General features: G+C 41.7%; 1 protein-coding gene across 1 annotated transcript in view; it reads right to left on the bottom strand.

The window, feature by feature from the left end:
* The window catches only part of FBN1 (fibrillin 1), a 156,323-nt gene that overhangs the window by 132,461 nt on the left and 6,170 nt on the right, over positions 1-17,692 (bottom strand). The window contains exons 2-4 of the mRNA XM_086620462.1: positions 9,030-9,112; positions 8,028-8,126; positions 1,034-1,129 (exon numbers count right to left, since the gene is read on the bottom strand). Coding sequence (XP_086476588.1) covers positions 1,034-1,129; positions 8,028-8,126; positions 9,030-9,112 — 278 coding nt within the window. The remainder of the gene's footprint in view (positions 1-1,033; positions 1,130-8,027; positions 8,127-9,029; positions 9,113-17,692) is intronic.

Below are 17,692 nucleotides of genomic sequence, written 5' to 3'. Positions count from 1 at the left end.
CAACACTGTCACTACATTCAGAACCCAGTTTTCCTCCTAACAAACTCCAAAAGCAGTTGCTCTCAAAAATAATCAGAAAATACAACATTCGCATGAAGAAAGGGCTTTTAAATACAATTTGATGCTCATTGAGTAATGTTATTCTTTGTTCCGTTTCACATTCACTTCAGTAGAAAGAAAGTTTCCATTTATCCTCTTTTATCCACTTGATATTTCACAGAGAAGGCAGAAATACAATTCTTAATCCTTTCACCATGTGATTCTCTTCCAGATTATTAGGGTAAATTCCTGGTCCCACTGAAGTTCATGTAAGTGTGCCATTGATTTTGACAGAGCACAAAAGGTTTTCATTAAATGAGCAGAACACATTTTCTCTGTCAGACCAATAGTTCACTAGATAGCAACATGACAGCCTTGGTTAAAAGCAGTGTCTACATCCTTATTCGAGTTTCTTCACAGTATTCCAGCCAAGAAGAGCAAGAGACCACCAGAGTCAATTTGGGAGAGATTTCAAGCAGCAGATCCAGGAATGCTGTTGGCTCAGAATTGATCGAGGAAATCAAAAATATGTCGATCAACTCTAATAAGACAACATCATAATGAGCAGAATTCCTAAAGCGTACTAGCTAAGTCTGAAGCAAACCCCTGAAATTAAAACAAGGCTTTGTATTAAAAAGCTTAATTTTGTCTATAAAATGAAAACTGAATCCCATGTCAATTCTAAATGTACAGCCTATTGCTCTAGTGAGTGGAAAGCCCTGGAGGTCAATGGGAATTATGGTAGTGTGAGAACTACAGGATCAAGTTATATCCAATTATTATGAATTCACATGATGTTTATTTTAATAGTTCTGATCAGAAAGAATTCACTCAGCATTCATTTGAAAGTCATGTGTTTTCCTGTAAAATTCCACTGTACCTGACCAAAAGCAAGCTCAACATCAGTTGAAACTTAGTGCTAAAGGGTGATCAACCCACACATCCCAGAATTACTCAACTGTACACATATCTACATGAACAAAAGTGTACTTACGCTGTCCACAGTGTGTTCCTGTGTATCCCTTCTGACAGAGACAATGGTCATCACTGCAGCTACCTCCATTCATGCACCGGATGTTACAGTGTTGTACTTGAAAGTAAAAAAGATTTTCCTCAGTTAAAGCAAACCAGTCAGAAACACTTAACTGTCTGCTAAGGAATTTATTTTTTTAAAGGATTGATTCTATCAACTAGAAGCCAGTATTAGAAACTTAGAATCTTAAAATGTCAGTACAGAAAGCAATATTGATTTACGATTCCTAAGGAATACAAGACATGATGTGTGAGAATTTGATACTACCCTCGTTCTCTGAAGTCAAAGGCATTTCATATGAGCATACACCCACAGAATTCGTCTCCTAGTTTGCAATGATGAGAAAAGGCCATCAATAAACGAAAAGTACTAAACTTCTGGCAGATATCACCAAGAATAAAGACAGTTTTATCGTCTGGGCAATGGGGAAGGGAAGTATTAGAAGGACACACATAAGAAAGCACCTGAAGACAGCCCAGTTCAGCCAACACACGCAATACCAGAAGCTGATCTGCCCAGGTAGGACTTCTTGTATGAAAAGGAAAAACAACAGAGCAATTTCTTTCTGTATGAAATCTGTGGGCTCATCCCATCTCCAGGTAAAGCTGCTGTCGGCTGCTGTGCTTGGGGGCTGCGGAGCTCACAGACAGCACTTCCCCAGAGCCAACGACCTTTCCCTGCACGGAGCAGAGGCAGGGGAGCAGCAGCACGCTCTCCTCAGCTGCAGCCCCACCATTTATAAAGATTAACGTGCAGCTTAAGACCCATGCCAGTAAAGCAAAAGTCTGAACTGCATTTTTCTAGTAATAAGGACAAATATCTTTTTTAACTAGAGGTTAGGAACAACTTGAAAGTACGTCCGACTTTTCATCAGGCATACAGAAGCGGGCAGGACTCCCAACAAAGTGAAGTCCTCTTTACAGGTCCTGCTGTCAGACACAGCTGTTAACCAGGGCAGGCACTCCAGTAAGCAGCCGGGAAATGGTTTCCCTCTTAACAGGAACCACATGAAAGGCTCCTCCCCAGATAGGATTGCAGTCAAATCAGCATTTCAGTAGATCGTGATGGAGCAGTGGATACCCTACACCACACTGTCTGAAATGCTCAGGACTGAAAAACAGAAATTGCATGTCCCGCCAGAGCCTGTTGCTAACAGGTGCCATGCCAACCACTGAATTTTTCCTGTTGCACAAAGCCCTTAAGCATCATTTGGCTTTTTACAGTTCAGAAATATGTGAATGGAATTTTATTTTTATTTTCAAGTAGAAATAATAATTTTAACTGTATTGCCTTCTATAGCAATATGAATCCACAGAACATAAGTTAAACATGCAATTGGAGAAAGGATTGAAAATAATCTAGCATTCTGAACACTGGTACTCTTAATTCTTCAATTACATTTCTTATGTGTCTAATAGTTACGATACATCTTTGTTCTACTTTGGATGTACTTCAGTACTTCAGGCAGCAAAAATGTACTAACATTCCTCGACAAAAAGTAAAATTGTCTGCAAATACAGAGTGAATATCTGGTGAAGATTTTTGGACAATGTCCTAAGTAGGTCAGAAAAAGGTGTATAGTTACTTTAAAATGTGTAGTTCAACTCAGCTTTATACAATCTTAGAAAAACAGAAGGGATTACAAAAAGCGTAGGAAATGATATCATCTGTCAAGCAGGGAAGGAACTTAAAAACCACACACTGATTTCAATTAGAGCAAGCTATGCCAAGAGCTAATTTCCATTCCCACATGAAGACCAAAGCCATTTAAATAGTTTGAACTACATTTGAGATAAAAAGGTTAACAGTAGCTTATATGATGATTTTCATATTATTTGTTCAAGTAAAAGTAAAGTATATTTCCCCATTTTGGGAAAAGGAGTGGTTTTACACATCACACACACACACAAAGTTTCCATAATTTGTCTTACTGCTTCTTAAAGGAACTTTTCCAAGGTAAAATATTTCTTCCTCCTTTTAAAACTAAAATCATTATGGGAGACTGCTGGGACACCCAGTCATCTTTACTAAAATGAGCCACTCAAACCAGTAAGCTTTCTCCCTTATTACCATGCCAGAAAATCGGTGACATACAATCAGTAAACTAATTATTTATTTTCTGCCCTTTTCTGAGGGAATGTTGAAAAGGTTTGAGGGTATTTCCAAAATCATACAGACTATTCTGAAATATTACCCTTCCAAAAGTTTATAGAAACACATGCGAAGGCTGTCTGGAGCTCAGATGATGATTTTGAGATTATATTTTTGAAAAGTAGCATATTAATGCAGGTCCAGAGGCTTTTTTCTCAGCTATATCAACAATTCCATTAACATCCGTGGAGATATTCCAGTAAATTAAATAACCTGTTCCAAGGTATCACACCGACAGAGACTCAAGGAAAAAGCACAAGAATTACTATAAGGCTGGTAAATCAATGCACAAAGTTTTGCCTTTGTTAACAACATTAATAAATTATTGCTTTTATTTAATTATTGTTCTCTTTCAGATCCAATTTGTAAACAGTCTGCACTAGAAACTTCTGAAGTCAAAACAGGAGTAGCTGCAGGAACGCAGCTTTATAAACCTGCAACGAGCCAGCGAGACGAAACGCACCCGCACACGCTTTGTGCGTGGGCAAGGTTTGCAGAGTTTATCAAAGTGAAACGACAAGCTGCACACTTGAGCAGAACCGTTCCGACTTTCTCAACAAACTTTCAGCAAAACTGAGTCAAGGCTTCATCACACTGAGAGCACTCCCGCACCACAACCGCTCACAAAATGTTCGGGAGCTCACCGAGCAGCCCACAGGTAACACGCGCGCCATCTGCTCTGCGATCCCAAACTACGAGCGGTGAGGTGTGGAGTCTGTGACCCTCGGGTGGGACAGGTGGCGGAGCGGAGCCGCTCGCCCGGCACCTCGGGCCGAGGGTGCTCCGCGGGGCTGGCCGGCGGGCACCGGCGGCAGAGACCGGACCGCCTCTCGCCTCTCCGTGCCACTGCCGAGGAAACGCTCCCAAGCCCGGCCGTGCGTGACGCAGGGCTTTGCCTGCCAGGAGCTGTAAACAAGGAATGATGGTCTCATGGCATCCCAGATGCTCAGCGTGCTTTCTCTGTCGAGCGACTGCCTCACGGGAGAGATGGCAGCCAGCACTGGGACAGGCCTGCAGCCCCGCACGGCGTGCTGAGGAAACCCGCAGCAGCCTTGAAAACTCTGGAAACATTTAAAATTCAAGACCTCTTACTGCCTCTGACAGCAGCAGAACATAAGGGACGGGGCTGAGCTCCAGGTTCTACTGACGTTGAACAGACATCTCCCACACCACCCCGAGGAGCAGGATCCCGGGGCGTGAAGCCAGGGCCAGGCTCCGGCCTCCCGCTGCAGCGAAGGCTCTGAGGAAGACCCTGGTCCTGGGCGGGTGCTCTGAAGCAGCTCAGGGGAGTGGGGCAGTCCCCATTCCACCCTCAGGTGGCATCGCCGGCCCACTGGGGGGCACAGACACTTGTTCCCGCCAGCTGCCACCCCCGGCACCCACCACAGCTCCCACTGCTTCTGCCATGGCTGCCGTCCCTCAGACACAGCCCCATCATTGAACACCCTCCCTGCCTAGGCCAGCCCAAGCCATCCTGACTAAAACAGGCTAGAAGGAAAACCAGTGGCTGAGCTCAGAGACACAGCTGACCCACAACCCTGGGGGCAGCAGGGGGTGCCGGATGCTGAAGGAGAGACCCTGCTCCTCCTCCCTCACTGCCCCGCTCCCACAGAGGCAGGGCAGCAATTCCCAGCGACACGACAGGACCGCAGGGAATGTGTGCCACACAAACGGGCACGGCTGCAGCAGGAACAGACACGGCCAAAGCAGCCGTGGCCCGGGCGGGTGCAGCGTGGGGCACAGGACCCCTCCGTGCATATGCACCGACACCCGCAGAGCCGCCGCACATCGCAGTCAGCAGGGTGGGCACCTCCACTCGTGGCAATCTTATCTCCAAGCCTACTGTAAGCACACCCAAAAATTCACTGATTACACAGAAATAACCACTGCTCGGCCAGCAAGTTCACTGATGTCACAAAAATCCCTCCTGAGAAAACCACCAGTTGATCTTTTCAACCACGAATCAGATTCCTAAAGCTGACTTGTAACCAGGAAAGTCCCAACAACTGACCTGCGTAAGAACCAAACTTGAAAGCTTTGTTTTGCTTTCCAATCCACACGCCTTCCCATCTGCATCAATTATTTATGAGTCCAGCAGACAACCAGTCTGTAAGAGCCACCATGAATTCGGTTTCTGCCTATGGCTGTACATACTATAAACCTGTGCCCACTACTGACTCCTTAAATATTAAAGACACACGTAGCTTAAAATATCCAAAAGAAGACTCGGGCACATCTCATATATCATAAGCTCTGCGTTTAATTCTGAGAAATTATGGTATTTTCAGTCATATTTCTCACTGGTATTTTGAAAGCGACAAACTTGTATCATCCAATTTTGATTTTTTTTATTATTTTATTAAGAGTTTTTTCTCATTTTTTAAAATGTATAATTAAAATAAGGTTTCATGAACGCATATTCTGACAAAATATTAATTGTTACCAACGGGAGTTGACAGTAACCCTTTGATGTCAAACAGTATTTTTTATGTTTATGTTTATTTTGTTTCCTAATAGCAGATTTAAGTCATTGTGGTCTATTGTGTAAATACGTATTCATGGATTTTGTCTACAGTGCCAACAAAGCAAATGACTTACAGAAAGTGTATGTTCTGTAAGCCCTAATGAGGTGCTGGGTCATAAACATTATTACACAAGAGTGCACAGAGGCAACAGAGTCTTTTCTCTCTACAATAACAGAAGACACTTTTGCTTTTAGAATTGGCTTGTTTTAATAAATAAAGGTGATGTGACCACACACACAAAATGCATCTTAAATTATTGCACTGATTAAACAAGGTATAAGCAATATCTTTTTAAAGCCAACTGCTAAGTCTATTTGTAAAGTGTTAATACTTATACCGTATACAGAAAAGCAACGTTTAAAAGTGGGCAAACCTATGTAGCAATGCAAGGAAAATAACGTCAGCACTGGTTAAAGCTTATGATTAGTAGAATAGTCACACCTTGGAGAAGTAATCGCCAACCACCAAAACAGCTATGTCATATTGGCTTTAGAAGCTGCTTTACTGAAAACTGCAGTAAAGTCCTTCTGCACCGATTTATCTGTGCAACTCCTATGAAGGCTAAAACTATGGAGATCGATGGTAGAATATTTCAGAAAAAGAATCGCAAGAAAAACTGTAACTTTACTCATACTCTATTTTTCTTTTAAGTCTTGACTCATAAAATACTTCAATGTGGCCTAAGAAAAAAAAATGAAGCAATATTAAGGCCCACTCGTTCCTGCCTTTTACAAAGGTGCCAAAACATGTAACATGTAAGGATATATCTCTCCTTCTGTACCCTGAAGGGGACTTGGGAGAAGGTCATATTTTCCTTTACTGGCTTATAGGATTAAGGCAAATGCACCTGGTAAAACAGTAGCTGCAAACCAAGGCAGGAACACAACAACACACACATTTATGAAGCATTTTCCACCCTTCCTCCTTCCAGTACTCTCTGGGAGCTCCATAGCTCTATACCCTCCTCACACTGGCCTCTCCCTAACAGACATCACAGGAGCCTGAGAAAGGGGCTGAACTACAAAGAACAATATTTACCATTTTAGTACATGCCATTCCATTACATTCCACAGTTGTTATTGTTTTTCCACTGTTACTGCATGAAAAGGATGCTAAAGCCACAAGCTGAAGTGGTCAGTTATGTGGGAAAACTCTTATCAACTAGGAAAGCAAAAAAATGACAAGGTAAAAAACAGAGGGGCAAAGCAGACCACACACTGAGTCTGAAAAGATATTCAGAATTAAAAGGATGACCATTTCACATAATATTACAGAACTCAGCTGAGTGCATCCCCACTGACTTAATATGTTGTTCAGATAGTTACAGGCATTTGTGAGAACCAGTTTCCCACAAAATTCTTTCCAGAAACTTCACATTTTATACAAAAATCAAAATCTTCTACATTCTAAGAGACAAGCATCATACTCAAATGAGAATACAGTGGAGATTACAGCTAGCATCTCAGATACAAACTGAGATACTATTCCAAGCAAAATCCTACTTCATAGCAGATACTCTATCCCTGATTAACAATCAAGCTATCTGGTTCATTGAATGAATTTAATTTAACTTATTTTTTTCTGGATCTAGGGAACCTTCCTTGAAATCCTGAAATCCAAACATTTCCAAGAAAAGTCATATCTCTGAAAAGTTTCATTTCCAAAGCATCTATTTTTTTCTGATGACAAGCTGTTCCACTTTAAAACCCTGACCAGTTCTCAACCTCTAGCACCTACAGAAGTACCAGCTGAATAAGGTCAGAACATTAGATTCAGAAGACACATACTGAGCCTGGCAAGGAAATGCTGTAACACTTGTAGGCCCGTGTATGTAAAATACAGCATAGTGTCTGGCTTAGTAGCCCCCAAAACGAGAGCAGAACTACAATGCAAGTCAAATGCAGCCAATTGCCAACAGTTGTCTCTATCACTACAACTTTTGTGCTGTATATGTGTGCATGTCTAGTGCTGAATAGAGATAAGGCATTTTCCAGAAAGCAAGGAAGACTGGAATTAGTGTTACAAACTGGTAAATGAATATAGCTTCCAACAAAACTAATTTGGTTTTAATTTGGCAAAAAAGAATGTTCCCAATAGCTAGCCTCTGAGTCATTCTTCAGTTTCATCATAGGAGGCTACGCTTTCTTTCCTGTGGTAAAAGTACGTCTGGTGACTCAGAGGTTATTTGTCTTAAATATTGACCACTCAACTACCTTACATACCTTAGCAGCTTCACAGACTCAAAAGAGCAATATCAAAGACACAGAAGAAATACTTACTTGATTTTGAACCACAGGAGGGGGCTATCTGACCATTTGGGCATGTGCACATGTTTGGTCTAGAGCAAAATCCATCCCCACAGGAATGTCTGCAGATTGCTGTAAAGAAAACATAAATGCCTTTAAAATATGCTTCAAAAACCCCAAACACATAAAAAACACCTGATAGAAAATACGCATTCAGCACCATAACATAAATACCTACAAACTTATTAAATTGCACACAACAAATTCCAAAACAGTTCCTCCTGTTCATCTACATCTCTACAGGGCACAGCTAAAAACCTAGACCTTCACAATCTCTTATGAAAAGGTCTGGGAACATGCCACAGGCCACTCTAGATACAGGGAGATTTCCTTGGAAAAGTGAAACTGTGGTCCATTCTACCAGACTACTCTTGAAGGAAGGATGGCACTGAAGCAGCATTACAATGCTCCCTTTATTTCTGCAGCAGACACACACAAGTGTAGCAATTCCCAACTGACAGTACGTTGCCTCATTATGTCTGGAGAGGGTCGTATCAGCCTTAGGCAGTGCCTTTAACAATTATGTCTGGTACACTGTACCAGTACACATGAATATGCATACAGCAGTATGTATACATTTATATCTCTACATATATATTTCAGGGATACGGTCCAAACAAGCAAATGTACTTGCTGGCCTGATGCTGTTGCCTCCTTCCATTTATTTAAATAGATTAACATACTCTACAGCTACTCACTCCTGAGAGTCCACACACCCCTTGGATCCCTCTACCACAGACTTAAACAGAACATGTGGATGAGATTAATCCTTTGTTAAATACCGGTATCACATCACTGTATTGTAGCCCACAAAACTTTGTATATTAGCTTAATATATTTAAAATGGTAAAGAAATGATGTACAGATGCTAACATATAGAAATGTATTTCAGCTCTTGGTACACAATCAAAAATACCCTGACATAGAGGGACAAAGATAAACCTCAGTCATTAACACATAACTGGATAAACTTACGGACTATGCATTGGTTTCCACCAGGTAAAGTTTTCCATCCAGGGCAACAGTAAGCATTGTAACGTGATCCACACACATTTGGTCTGGGGTAAAAAAAAAAAAAAAAAAAAAAAAAAGAATGAATTCTGATTTTTACTCAGAAATACGTTTTAAAAGTAGAAGCATAGAACCAGGAAAAGTAAATAATCCAATATACATTTCAGTAATTAAATCTAGAAGTGTTGTATGTTTTCAACAGGACTGTATGCTTTTGGTTGTTGGGGTTTTTAGATCACATACACTACTACAAATTGAAGATTACATTATAAACACAAAATCAAATCAGTAACATCCGAGCAACAGGATCAGAATGGGCAAACCTTGTCTCATATCATTCCATATCTGGAAAAGTAGCATGAGCAAAAAGTTTTGAGCAAAACTCCCATTTAAATACAAATTGAGGGATCACATCCATCATCATTTGTGAACACAGAGGAAATCTGGTGCTCTTTAAATGATAAGCTATTTTACGCTTCATGTTGCTTTCTCTTCTTTACTCAGAAGCACTTTACCTGTTCCTGTTTGTCCATGAGCAGAACTATGTATGTATCTATGAGTGAAACATGCCAACCATGACATTATGCAATGAATAGAGCCAAAATATGTAAATACTTCATTGGCAAAAATTACTTGCTACCTAAAAAATTAAGGATGTGGGTGGATGTAGAGAGATAGGGTGAAAAGAGTATGAAGGACCTACTGCTTATTGCTCTTCTTAATGAGAGTCCATAGAAATTTTTCTTTCCAACCCATTCCTCTCACCCAATCTACCCGTTCAAATAACTACATCACTAGACGTTTACAACGAAAGCTGACAGGACATGACACAATCCTACTCGTGATTTTATGGTTAAAATAGAAAAGTTGAAATGATTCTATGACCCTCCGCAGATAATAATTTTTTTAATCTAAGTTGTCCTATTTATTTAACATGTCTATCCATGCAAGTAAAGCTAGAAAGAATAGCTTAAAAAATGGGAAACGTGCCTCCTTTTTTTGTATGTTAGTAATCTTATCAGAGGAAAAATTTACAACCTCTATTAATATTGTGAGCAATTACTCAATAGATTAACACAACTGAAGCTAGCTACAACTAGTACTTCCGAGAAACTCCTTTATTAAAACACTGTATACAAATTAGAGACAGACTTAAAGTGTTTATTGTTTTAGGAAGAGTTTTCTATTATTATTTTGTCCTTGGTCCTTTCAGAAAGTTTCTTCAACCCCAGTATTGCAATGTCTAAGGTAAACCAACAGTTACCTCATACGGTGAGGCAACTTAAGACAAACAATCTCAATATAAACAAACATTATTTATGCACATTTTCTAACTAACAAGACTTTTATACTGTATTTATTTAGGAATCTCGTTGCTAATGCAATTTCAAGTATTCTGATTACACCAACTTCGCTGACACCTAGTCTTTCCATTAAGTGCTTGGCCAGAAACCAGTTAAGTCAAAGCAAACAGTACCGTTACCTTCCACTGGTTCTGGATAATTACAAAGTGGTAAACGAGGTGAATGTGAGCAACACAATTGGACTCGTTGCAGGGCCCTTTTTCCTTCCTGCAACTGGTGTTACAGACTCAAACTCTTATTCATATAATTCCAATGTATTCAGTTTTAGTAATGTCAGCTACTTCCCTGCAGGGCTATAACCATGTAACTTTCCTAGAGTTCCCTGTTCATCAATGCCAAATGTTGCTCCATGACCATCTGCCAAGTAAGACTGGCAAGCAGACAAGTGAGATTGCTTTTCACCTTCTCCAGTCAGAAGAAATAATGGAACTTATTAAGACAGACAGAATGAGTTTGTTGCTACCTGTTACAATGTACGGGCAGAAACCACCCATTTCCGATCTGGGTCGGTAAGAATCTATAAACAATTGACCATAAAGTGATGTTTAGATACTCTGTCAAATTTCAGTCGCGGGACTGAAATTTGGGGACCATCTGGTCCAAGTTAAGAGTCAGGAGCAGATTTTTGTGCCACGGGGAAACCCGATTTTTAAACTCTGTTTCCAAAATGGGGCTCTGGAAAACCTAGATGTGCCAGCAACCATGAAGTCAGAGACCCTGCGAGCCTTGAGGCTGTCCACCGGGTAAGGCTAAGCTGTACACCCTAGAAGCTCCAACTCGGATGCAGCTGCTTAGCTTTAAAAAAAAAAAAAGTCATCAAAACTGTACTTCCATGGAACAGTTTGAGCCTGACAAGTGCATTTTCCAGTGGAAACAGTTTTTCGTCAGAAAGCTGCTGTCTGGCTTATAAAAGAAACCTATATTAAAGTCTGAACGCTACTTCTTTGAGAGGGAGGGAGTGTTCTTTACTTTGCCTATTTGTAAAATGTCTTTAAAAAGAATTAATTTTGAAGGTAAATTCATTTATATTTATGGAGTGATCAGACACATAGTAATAAATCTCCGTAAATCAATAAATAAAGTATTTGAGGGAATAACAATTTACCTCATGTAAAATCATGGGAAGCATCAATCAAATTGTAAAGGCTCTATCGTGGTACTTACTTTTAACAGTACCCACTGTTGTGTTTAATAGAGCATATTTTCCTGCTGATATTATAGGCTATGAATACTAAAGAAGCATTTATATTCTTATAAAACTGTTTTCCTGAACAGCACTACAAAGAGAGTGCAGTTATAAAACCCGATTTGTAATGGTAAAATAAGCAAAAACACATCTATACAGCCCAAGCCACCTGTGGTGCCCACAGCACCTTCCTTTCACTCCAAAGCCCAGAGGAGGGAGAGAGCATCTCAGGAACAAAGCTGTTCCCATTGCAATTTTTAAAAGACAAGTCTTTCACTTTGTTTTAGAGACACTTATGAACCTGTAAAGTATAAAGGATTTCTGTAACGGTTATGATGCTGAGAGACAGTATGACTGATGCCCAGAGCTTCATCAAAGTTGTCCAAAATAACAAGAAATTATGTCTTCCATTAACGATATGCAAGTACAAATTCAGTAGCAAAATGAGTTGAATAATTATCAAAAGACCTTAGTCATCAACTAGAAAAGTCTTAGAATAGCAGAGAGAAAAAAGTTCATCTGGAAATTCTGAGAACTAATGCTTGAGAGTGATAGGTCTGGCTGACAGCATCTGCGTGCACCAAGCTAGAAGATCTTCTTTGGGAACAACCATGGGGACCCTCCACCCTCATAATGAGGTAAAGCTTTGTCTGTCCTCTCCACCCACACCGGGATGGAGCCCAGGCAGGATTGCAGCGTCAGCTCCTTCAGATGGACACACACGGTCCTGGCCCAGGTCAGCACTGGGCTACCCCTGGGCTGCAGCCGCAGCACAGCCTCTGCCTGTCAACACATCCTTAAATAAATGGTCTCCTTTCTCCACAAGGCAACACTACATCGTCTCGCAGAAAGGACCAACTCTGTCCATCCCTCCCTTGTATTCCTGCAAGGATTCTCAGCAAGGACGAACAGCTGCCTGACTCCCCTAAACTGCACGCCATTACCCAGCAACCGTGGGTGGATTGTGGAATGGCACACAAACATAAATGATGGAAGCAAATCACACTAAGCTTGGCAGTGCCTTCTTATCAGAGATAACCTGGCAGGCAAGGGTACATGACAGCCAGAGAAGTGAGTAAGGTGTTCGAAAGCTCTGGGTGAAGCTGGCAGCAGGGAACATCACCCAGCCCAGGAAGAGCGGGGGCACCTCCAGCATTGTGGCTGTCCTGCCCAGGGCCATGAACACAAACACAGCCAGAGCCCCATGCTGCAGCCTGCCAGGGGTGTAATTCTGTACATCACTGCTCTGCCCTGCCTGTGACCCCTCGAGGAAATTACAGCCCTCTCCCGAAGAAAGCATTGCCCATCTGCAGCTCCCATGGGAGGAAAAGTTTCTGGCATGCTATGAGCAAGGCTTCAGGCGGAAATTTTGTCAGCAGCACTGCCATGCACCGGCAACGCTGGCGTAACAGGCTGAATCAAACCCAAAGCGGGGTCTCGAATAAATTAGACAGATGAGACCAGACAGAGTGGGCAGAGAGCAGCTGAGAGTACGAAAGAGAGCTGATCACCAGTTACAGCAGAGCTGAGAAGCGGAGATAACTGGGAATGGTTTCTAATTGCTCCCTCAACTCCACTTTTACTCTCCCCAGGAAAACACACAGGGATTCTTCCTTGCAGGAAAATGTTTAATGAGGGATACTTCTATTAACTATTTGGCTGCAGCGGCTAGCAGATGTTTAACACAATGTAGGGATCCAGTTTTCTGACAGAAGAGATACAATTTAAATTAACCATGATCAGCCAACAGGTATTTTCAGAGAAGCCTTTACCTATTCTTAACAAGAGTAACACTGATACTGCTAATACTGTACCCAGAATTATATGCATTATCATTTACACATAGAACTGGAGTGGTGCTTCCATGCCTGCAGTAGGAGTTAAAAAGAACGACAAACCGCACCTGGTAAGTTGGTCTTAAAACCGTGCTTGTTAAAAATGTGGCTGTCGAAGTCTGAATATACCAACATACTAAGAAATAGTATGCTGGTTATATTCAGACTCCAGAATGTGACGAGGGAAGAAATAGTATGTTGGTTATATTCAGACTCCAGAATGTGATGAGGAATAGCTTTACTAGTCCTTTTTCCAGAGACACATGACCAGATCTACACCTTTTGCTGTAAAACGACTTATGTACCTTCTAAACTCCTGAGCATCTCAGAGTAAATGCTAAAAGACAGGAGTGGCCCAGCTCTGCTGACTTCACTGAGCTTTGCTCAGCTTTCCCACTGAATCAAGGATTTCCATTGTTAGAGATACTCCAAACCTAAGTGGACAAGGCCACAAGCAACCTGATTTAAGTTCGCTCTGCTCTGAGCAGAGGCTGGATCACATGGCCTTCCAAGGTCCCTCCTCACCTAGATGACAGACGCCAGGTAACTGGTGCACAAATTAAAGGCTGATACCAAACCACCTCCTTTTGCTGCGCTGGCACCTACCCCCTCCTCCAAGGAGCAGCAAGCAAAGCAAAACCATGAAGGGAAGGTTCAGTTCCCAGTGGGATGCAGCAGCTACCACCTATGGCATGTGATGGGCAGCCTTCCCAAGCCACCCACCACCCTCACACATACCACTCTGAACATGAAAGCCCAGCCAAGCAGCCTGGTTGTCCTTCGACCTCACCGCTTCCAGTGAGCACATCCACAAACTGAGAAACTTCACTATGTGGATGGGATAGAGCAAAAAACACAGATAGGTCTGCATTTAACATGCATAAGCCTCATTTTCAGGTAGCCCAAATATTTAAACAGGGATCTCTCCTCCGTCGTGTAGCTAAATATTAGAAAATGGGATGTTTTTAGTCACTGTGTCCTTTTTCATCATTCAGTGAAGATTATTAAGAGGATTCTTGAAAGCCTTTAATTCAATTGTATAAAGGAAAATCTAGGAAAACAACACTCGACTCTGAGAGCAAACACAAAATTTAGCTTCTACTATCCTGCAAAGGATAAGCATGTGTTTTAAGCAAAATATATTTCCTACATACATAGGATTACATCTGATGTACTCATTTTTACCACGCAATAAGTGATGTCTGGATGTCTGTGCCATGCAGAGAGCCTAATACGATAACTACTTCTCACTCTGACAGTAAGGATACGCTGTCCCAGAATCCTGGCTCAGTTCAAACTGAAAAAATAACATGCTGAGAGCTCTACGGGTGTCTTTGGCTCCAGTCTATGTGCAAGTCAAGAGTTCAAAATGACATGCAAGTTTCCTGCAGCAACATTGAACACTTTTCTAACCCTAACTTCCATCACACTGTGACAGCTAAATACAGCAATCCAACAACAGCATTTGACATTAAGTGAATTCTTCCGCACTCGCTCTGAATATCTGATCGTGTCTTTCGCAGGGACAGACTCATCTAACCTGACAGGCCAGGGCATTGTTCTCATTCATAGCCAGGGACAGAAGTGTTTCTGGCACGTATTCCCTCATGTTCCACTTGAGAATGACAGCGGGTCAGTTTGACACCCAGTCTACATGGCTGTATAAGACATGGAAAGTACAAGTATGCCACCACAAAAACTATCTGCTGGGATGACAAGCATGGCTGGTAAAAAGGAGGGATCCAGCAGGTACTTTCTTTTGAAGGAGGAAAAAAAAAAAGGTGCATTCAGGGGACAAAAAAAATCATAGCTTTTCTATCCTGGCAAGCCCTAATAGCATCCCATAGAAAACAGATGTAACTGGGGTAGACCTCTAACATCTCTCAAGAGCAAGCACACAGGCAAGCTCAGGACCTCCACCAGCCTGTGCCATGCCCTGAGCTGAGCGGCAGTGCAAGCACTGGCGTGGGGCACACTGGCCAGCCGAGCCCCAAGGCTAGCCAAGCCCCTTGACAAGGCTTTCCTGGGGGCTATGAGACAAGCTGGTGCTACACACTGTCCCCACCTGGGAGTAAACACAAGCATTTAAGGAGTCTCATAAACCAACACTTGTACGGATACTCATCAGTTAATGCCCCTTAGCTCTAAAGCAATGTCATTAACTTGTGTTTTAAAGTGCTCTCCCTGACGCTACTGGAAGATTTATTTTTGGTAGATAGCAACATTCTCCTCCTCCCTTCACAACACACTCTATCCTACCCTCTGCCTCTCCTTGCTGGGACAGTGATCTTGGGTTTTTCAAAGACCAGTTAACTGCATGTCTGCCCACAAGCCAACAGGAAAACGCTCTTGATACAGATCCCACTGTCTAAGTTCACCTTGTCCCAAGCAGCCACTGGCAATTTACTCTATATACAGGGAAGTGAAAAAGAAGAAATATCAGAGGGAAAAACAAAGGAGAAAAGAGATAGGGAAAAAAGGTTCCTGAAAGGAAATAAATTTTAGTCTTGAAACTTCAGCTGAACATCCCTGGATATTCTGATTTCCTCCAGCAAAATATGAGAGAGAAGGAAGCTTGAAAAAGAGGATGAAAATGATTAAGACTGTAGACAAAAGAATTGTGGCTTTCATTTGGTATTTCTGAGGATTTAATGGTCATGAATCATTTCATAAAATGAGAAGTATAAAGGAAAACAACTTCAGATTGATTCTCCAGATTCTCCAGCAAGTCAAAATTCAAAATATTCTTCCAGATAAAAGCTAAAATTCCTTCATACTTCAGTGAAGATCTATAAGCAAAACCAGAAGGCACAGGTTTTAATCTAACAGACTACATTTCACCCTCCCAATGTACCTTCCAAAGAGCCCAACTTTATTGAACTGTCAAAAAAAAAGTAAACGATTCCTCACATGCCTCTATCTGCACACCAACGTTACCATGAATAAGGCTGCTGAGCAGGTCTGAAATCCTTTAAAAAATAACAAATAAATAAAACTGAAGTGGAAAAGACAGAACGGATGAGAAAACAACCATTCACAATGCAAGACCAAAGAGCTACAAATGTATTTCCATCACAGTGCGATGGTAATCAGAAACACTCCAGGCCACAATTGTTCCATTCTACAAAAATATTTACTGAGTCTGGGGAGTAAGACCAAATGACACACATTCATGTATATCCTCTTCATCTTTAGGGTTCAGCAGGGAGATGAAGAGAAACGAGATGGAAGGTGATCTTATTGCAAAGCAAAAAAGCTAATGATTAATTTCTTACTATTTCCACATGTACACATTCAAAGATCCCTTGTTCCTAAAGTCTTTTTAAGCAGAGATGACCTCCTATTAGTCAATGTCTACTATGCTTCTACCAAGAGGAAGTCTTCCTGGTGATCCATGTGGCTAAATATTTTGGGTCTTGCCTTTTGGGTAGTACTATTTTAATAATCACAGCCTGCTGAGTCCATGAATGTATTTAAAGTGACCCTTGTCAAAGCTTGTATTGATGTTTGTATATAACAAATTCAACTTTGCAGGACGGAAGATGAATGACAATGAAAAAGACTGTCCTAAGTGAGCAGCACTGCTGAACAACACACCACAGGAAAGGAAAATAAGCATACAGGAAAACAGAAGCTGCAATTTTATTCAATAAGGATCACTGTAAATGAAGCTGACAGGTGGACTGTCCTTGCCAACCCCTAACCAGTGATTCTCCATTGCTCCCGAATAAACTGAGAGCAGCCCTACGCTTACTTCAAGTCCGCGTCCTCAAGCCAGTATAGCCCCAAAGGTTCTGGCACAGCAATGTGAAGTTGCACATAGAGCAGCTTACCCAGTTAACAAGGCAAACATACCTACATCAAACCAATCTGATGAACAACTTGTGGAACCACCACTGAACACAAAACGTATCCTGCGCTGGCTAACAACAGGGGAGAAGCCTACATTTACAAACCTTAAGTGGGCTTTTGATGGAGGAAAGTGCAGCTGTGGTTACCATCCCAGCCACATGCTAGAGGCTTTTTCTGCCTCCTCCAAACAATTCTCTCTGGAAATCTGCCACTGCAACCTGCAAATTACTGTACCCTGCTGCAACGACATGCCACTCTCTGCACCTGCTGTTCTTCTCCCCAACCAGCTTCTAAAGACTGAACACCACCTCTCCTCCCTCAATAAAAGTTCAACTAAACACCAACAAACTGAGATCAGAAAGTCTCCAGAAAGACAACACTGCACAAAAG

Source organism: Tauraco erythrolophus, chromosome 14 (genome assembly GCF_009769465.1).
Source record: "Tauraco erythrolophus isolate bTauEry1 chromosome 14, bTauEry1.pri, whole genome shotgun sequence".
NCBI lineage: Eukaryota > Metazoa > Chordata > Aves > Musophagiformes > Musophagidae > Tauraco > Tauraco erythrolophus.
The sequence above is the reverse complement of the archived record's forward strand: the minus strand, read 5'-3'. Positions and strand labels throughout refer to the sequence as shown.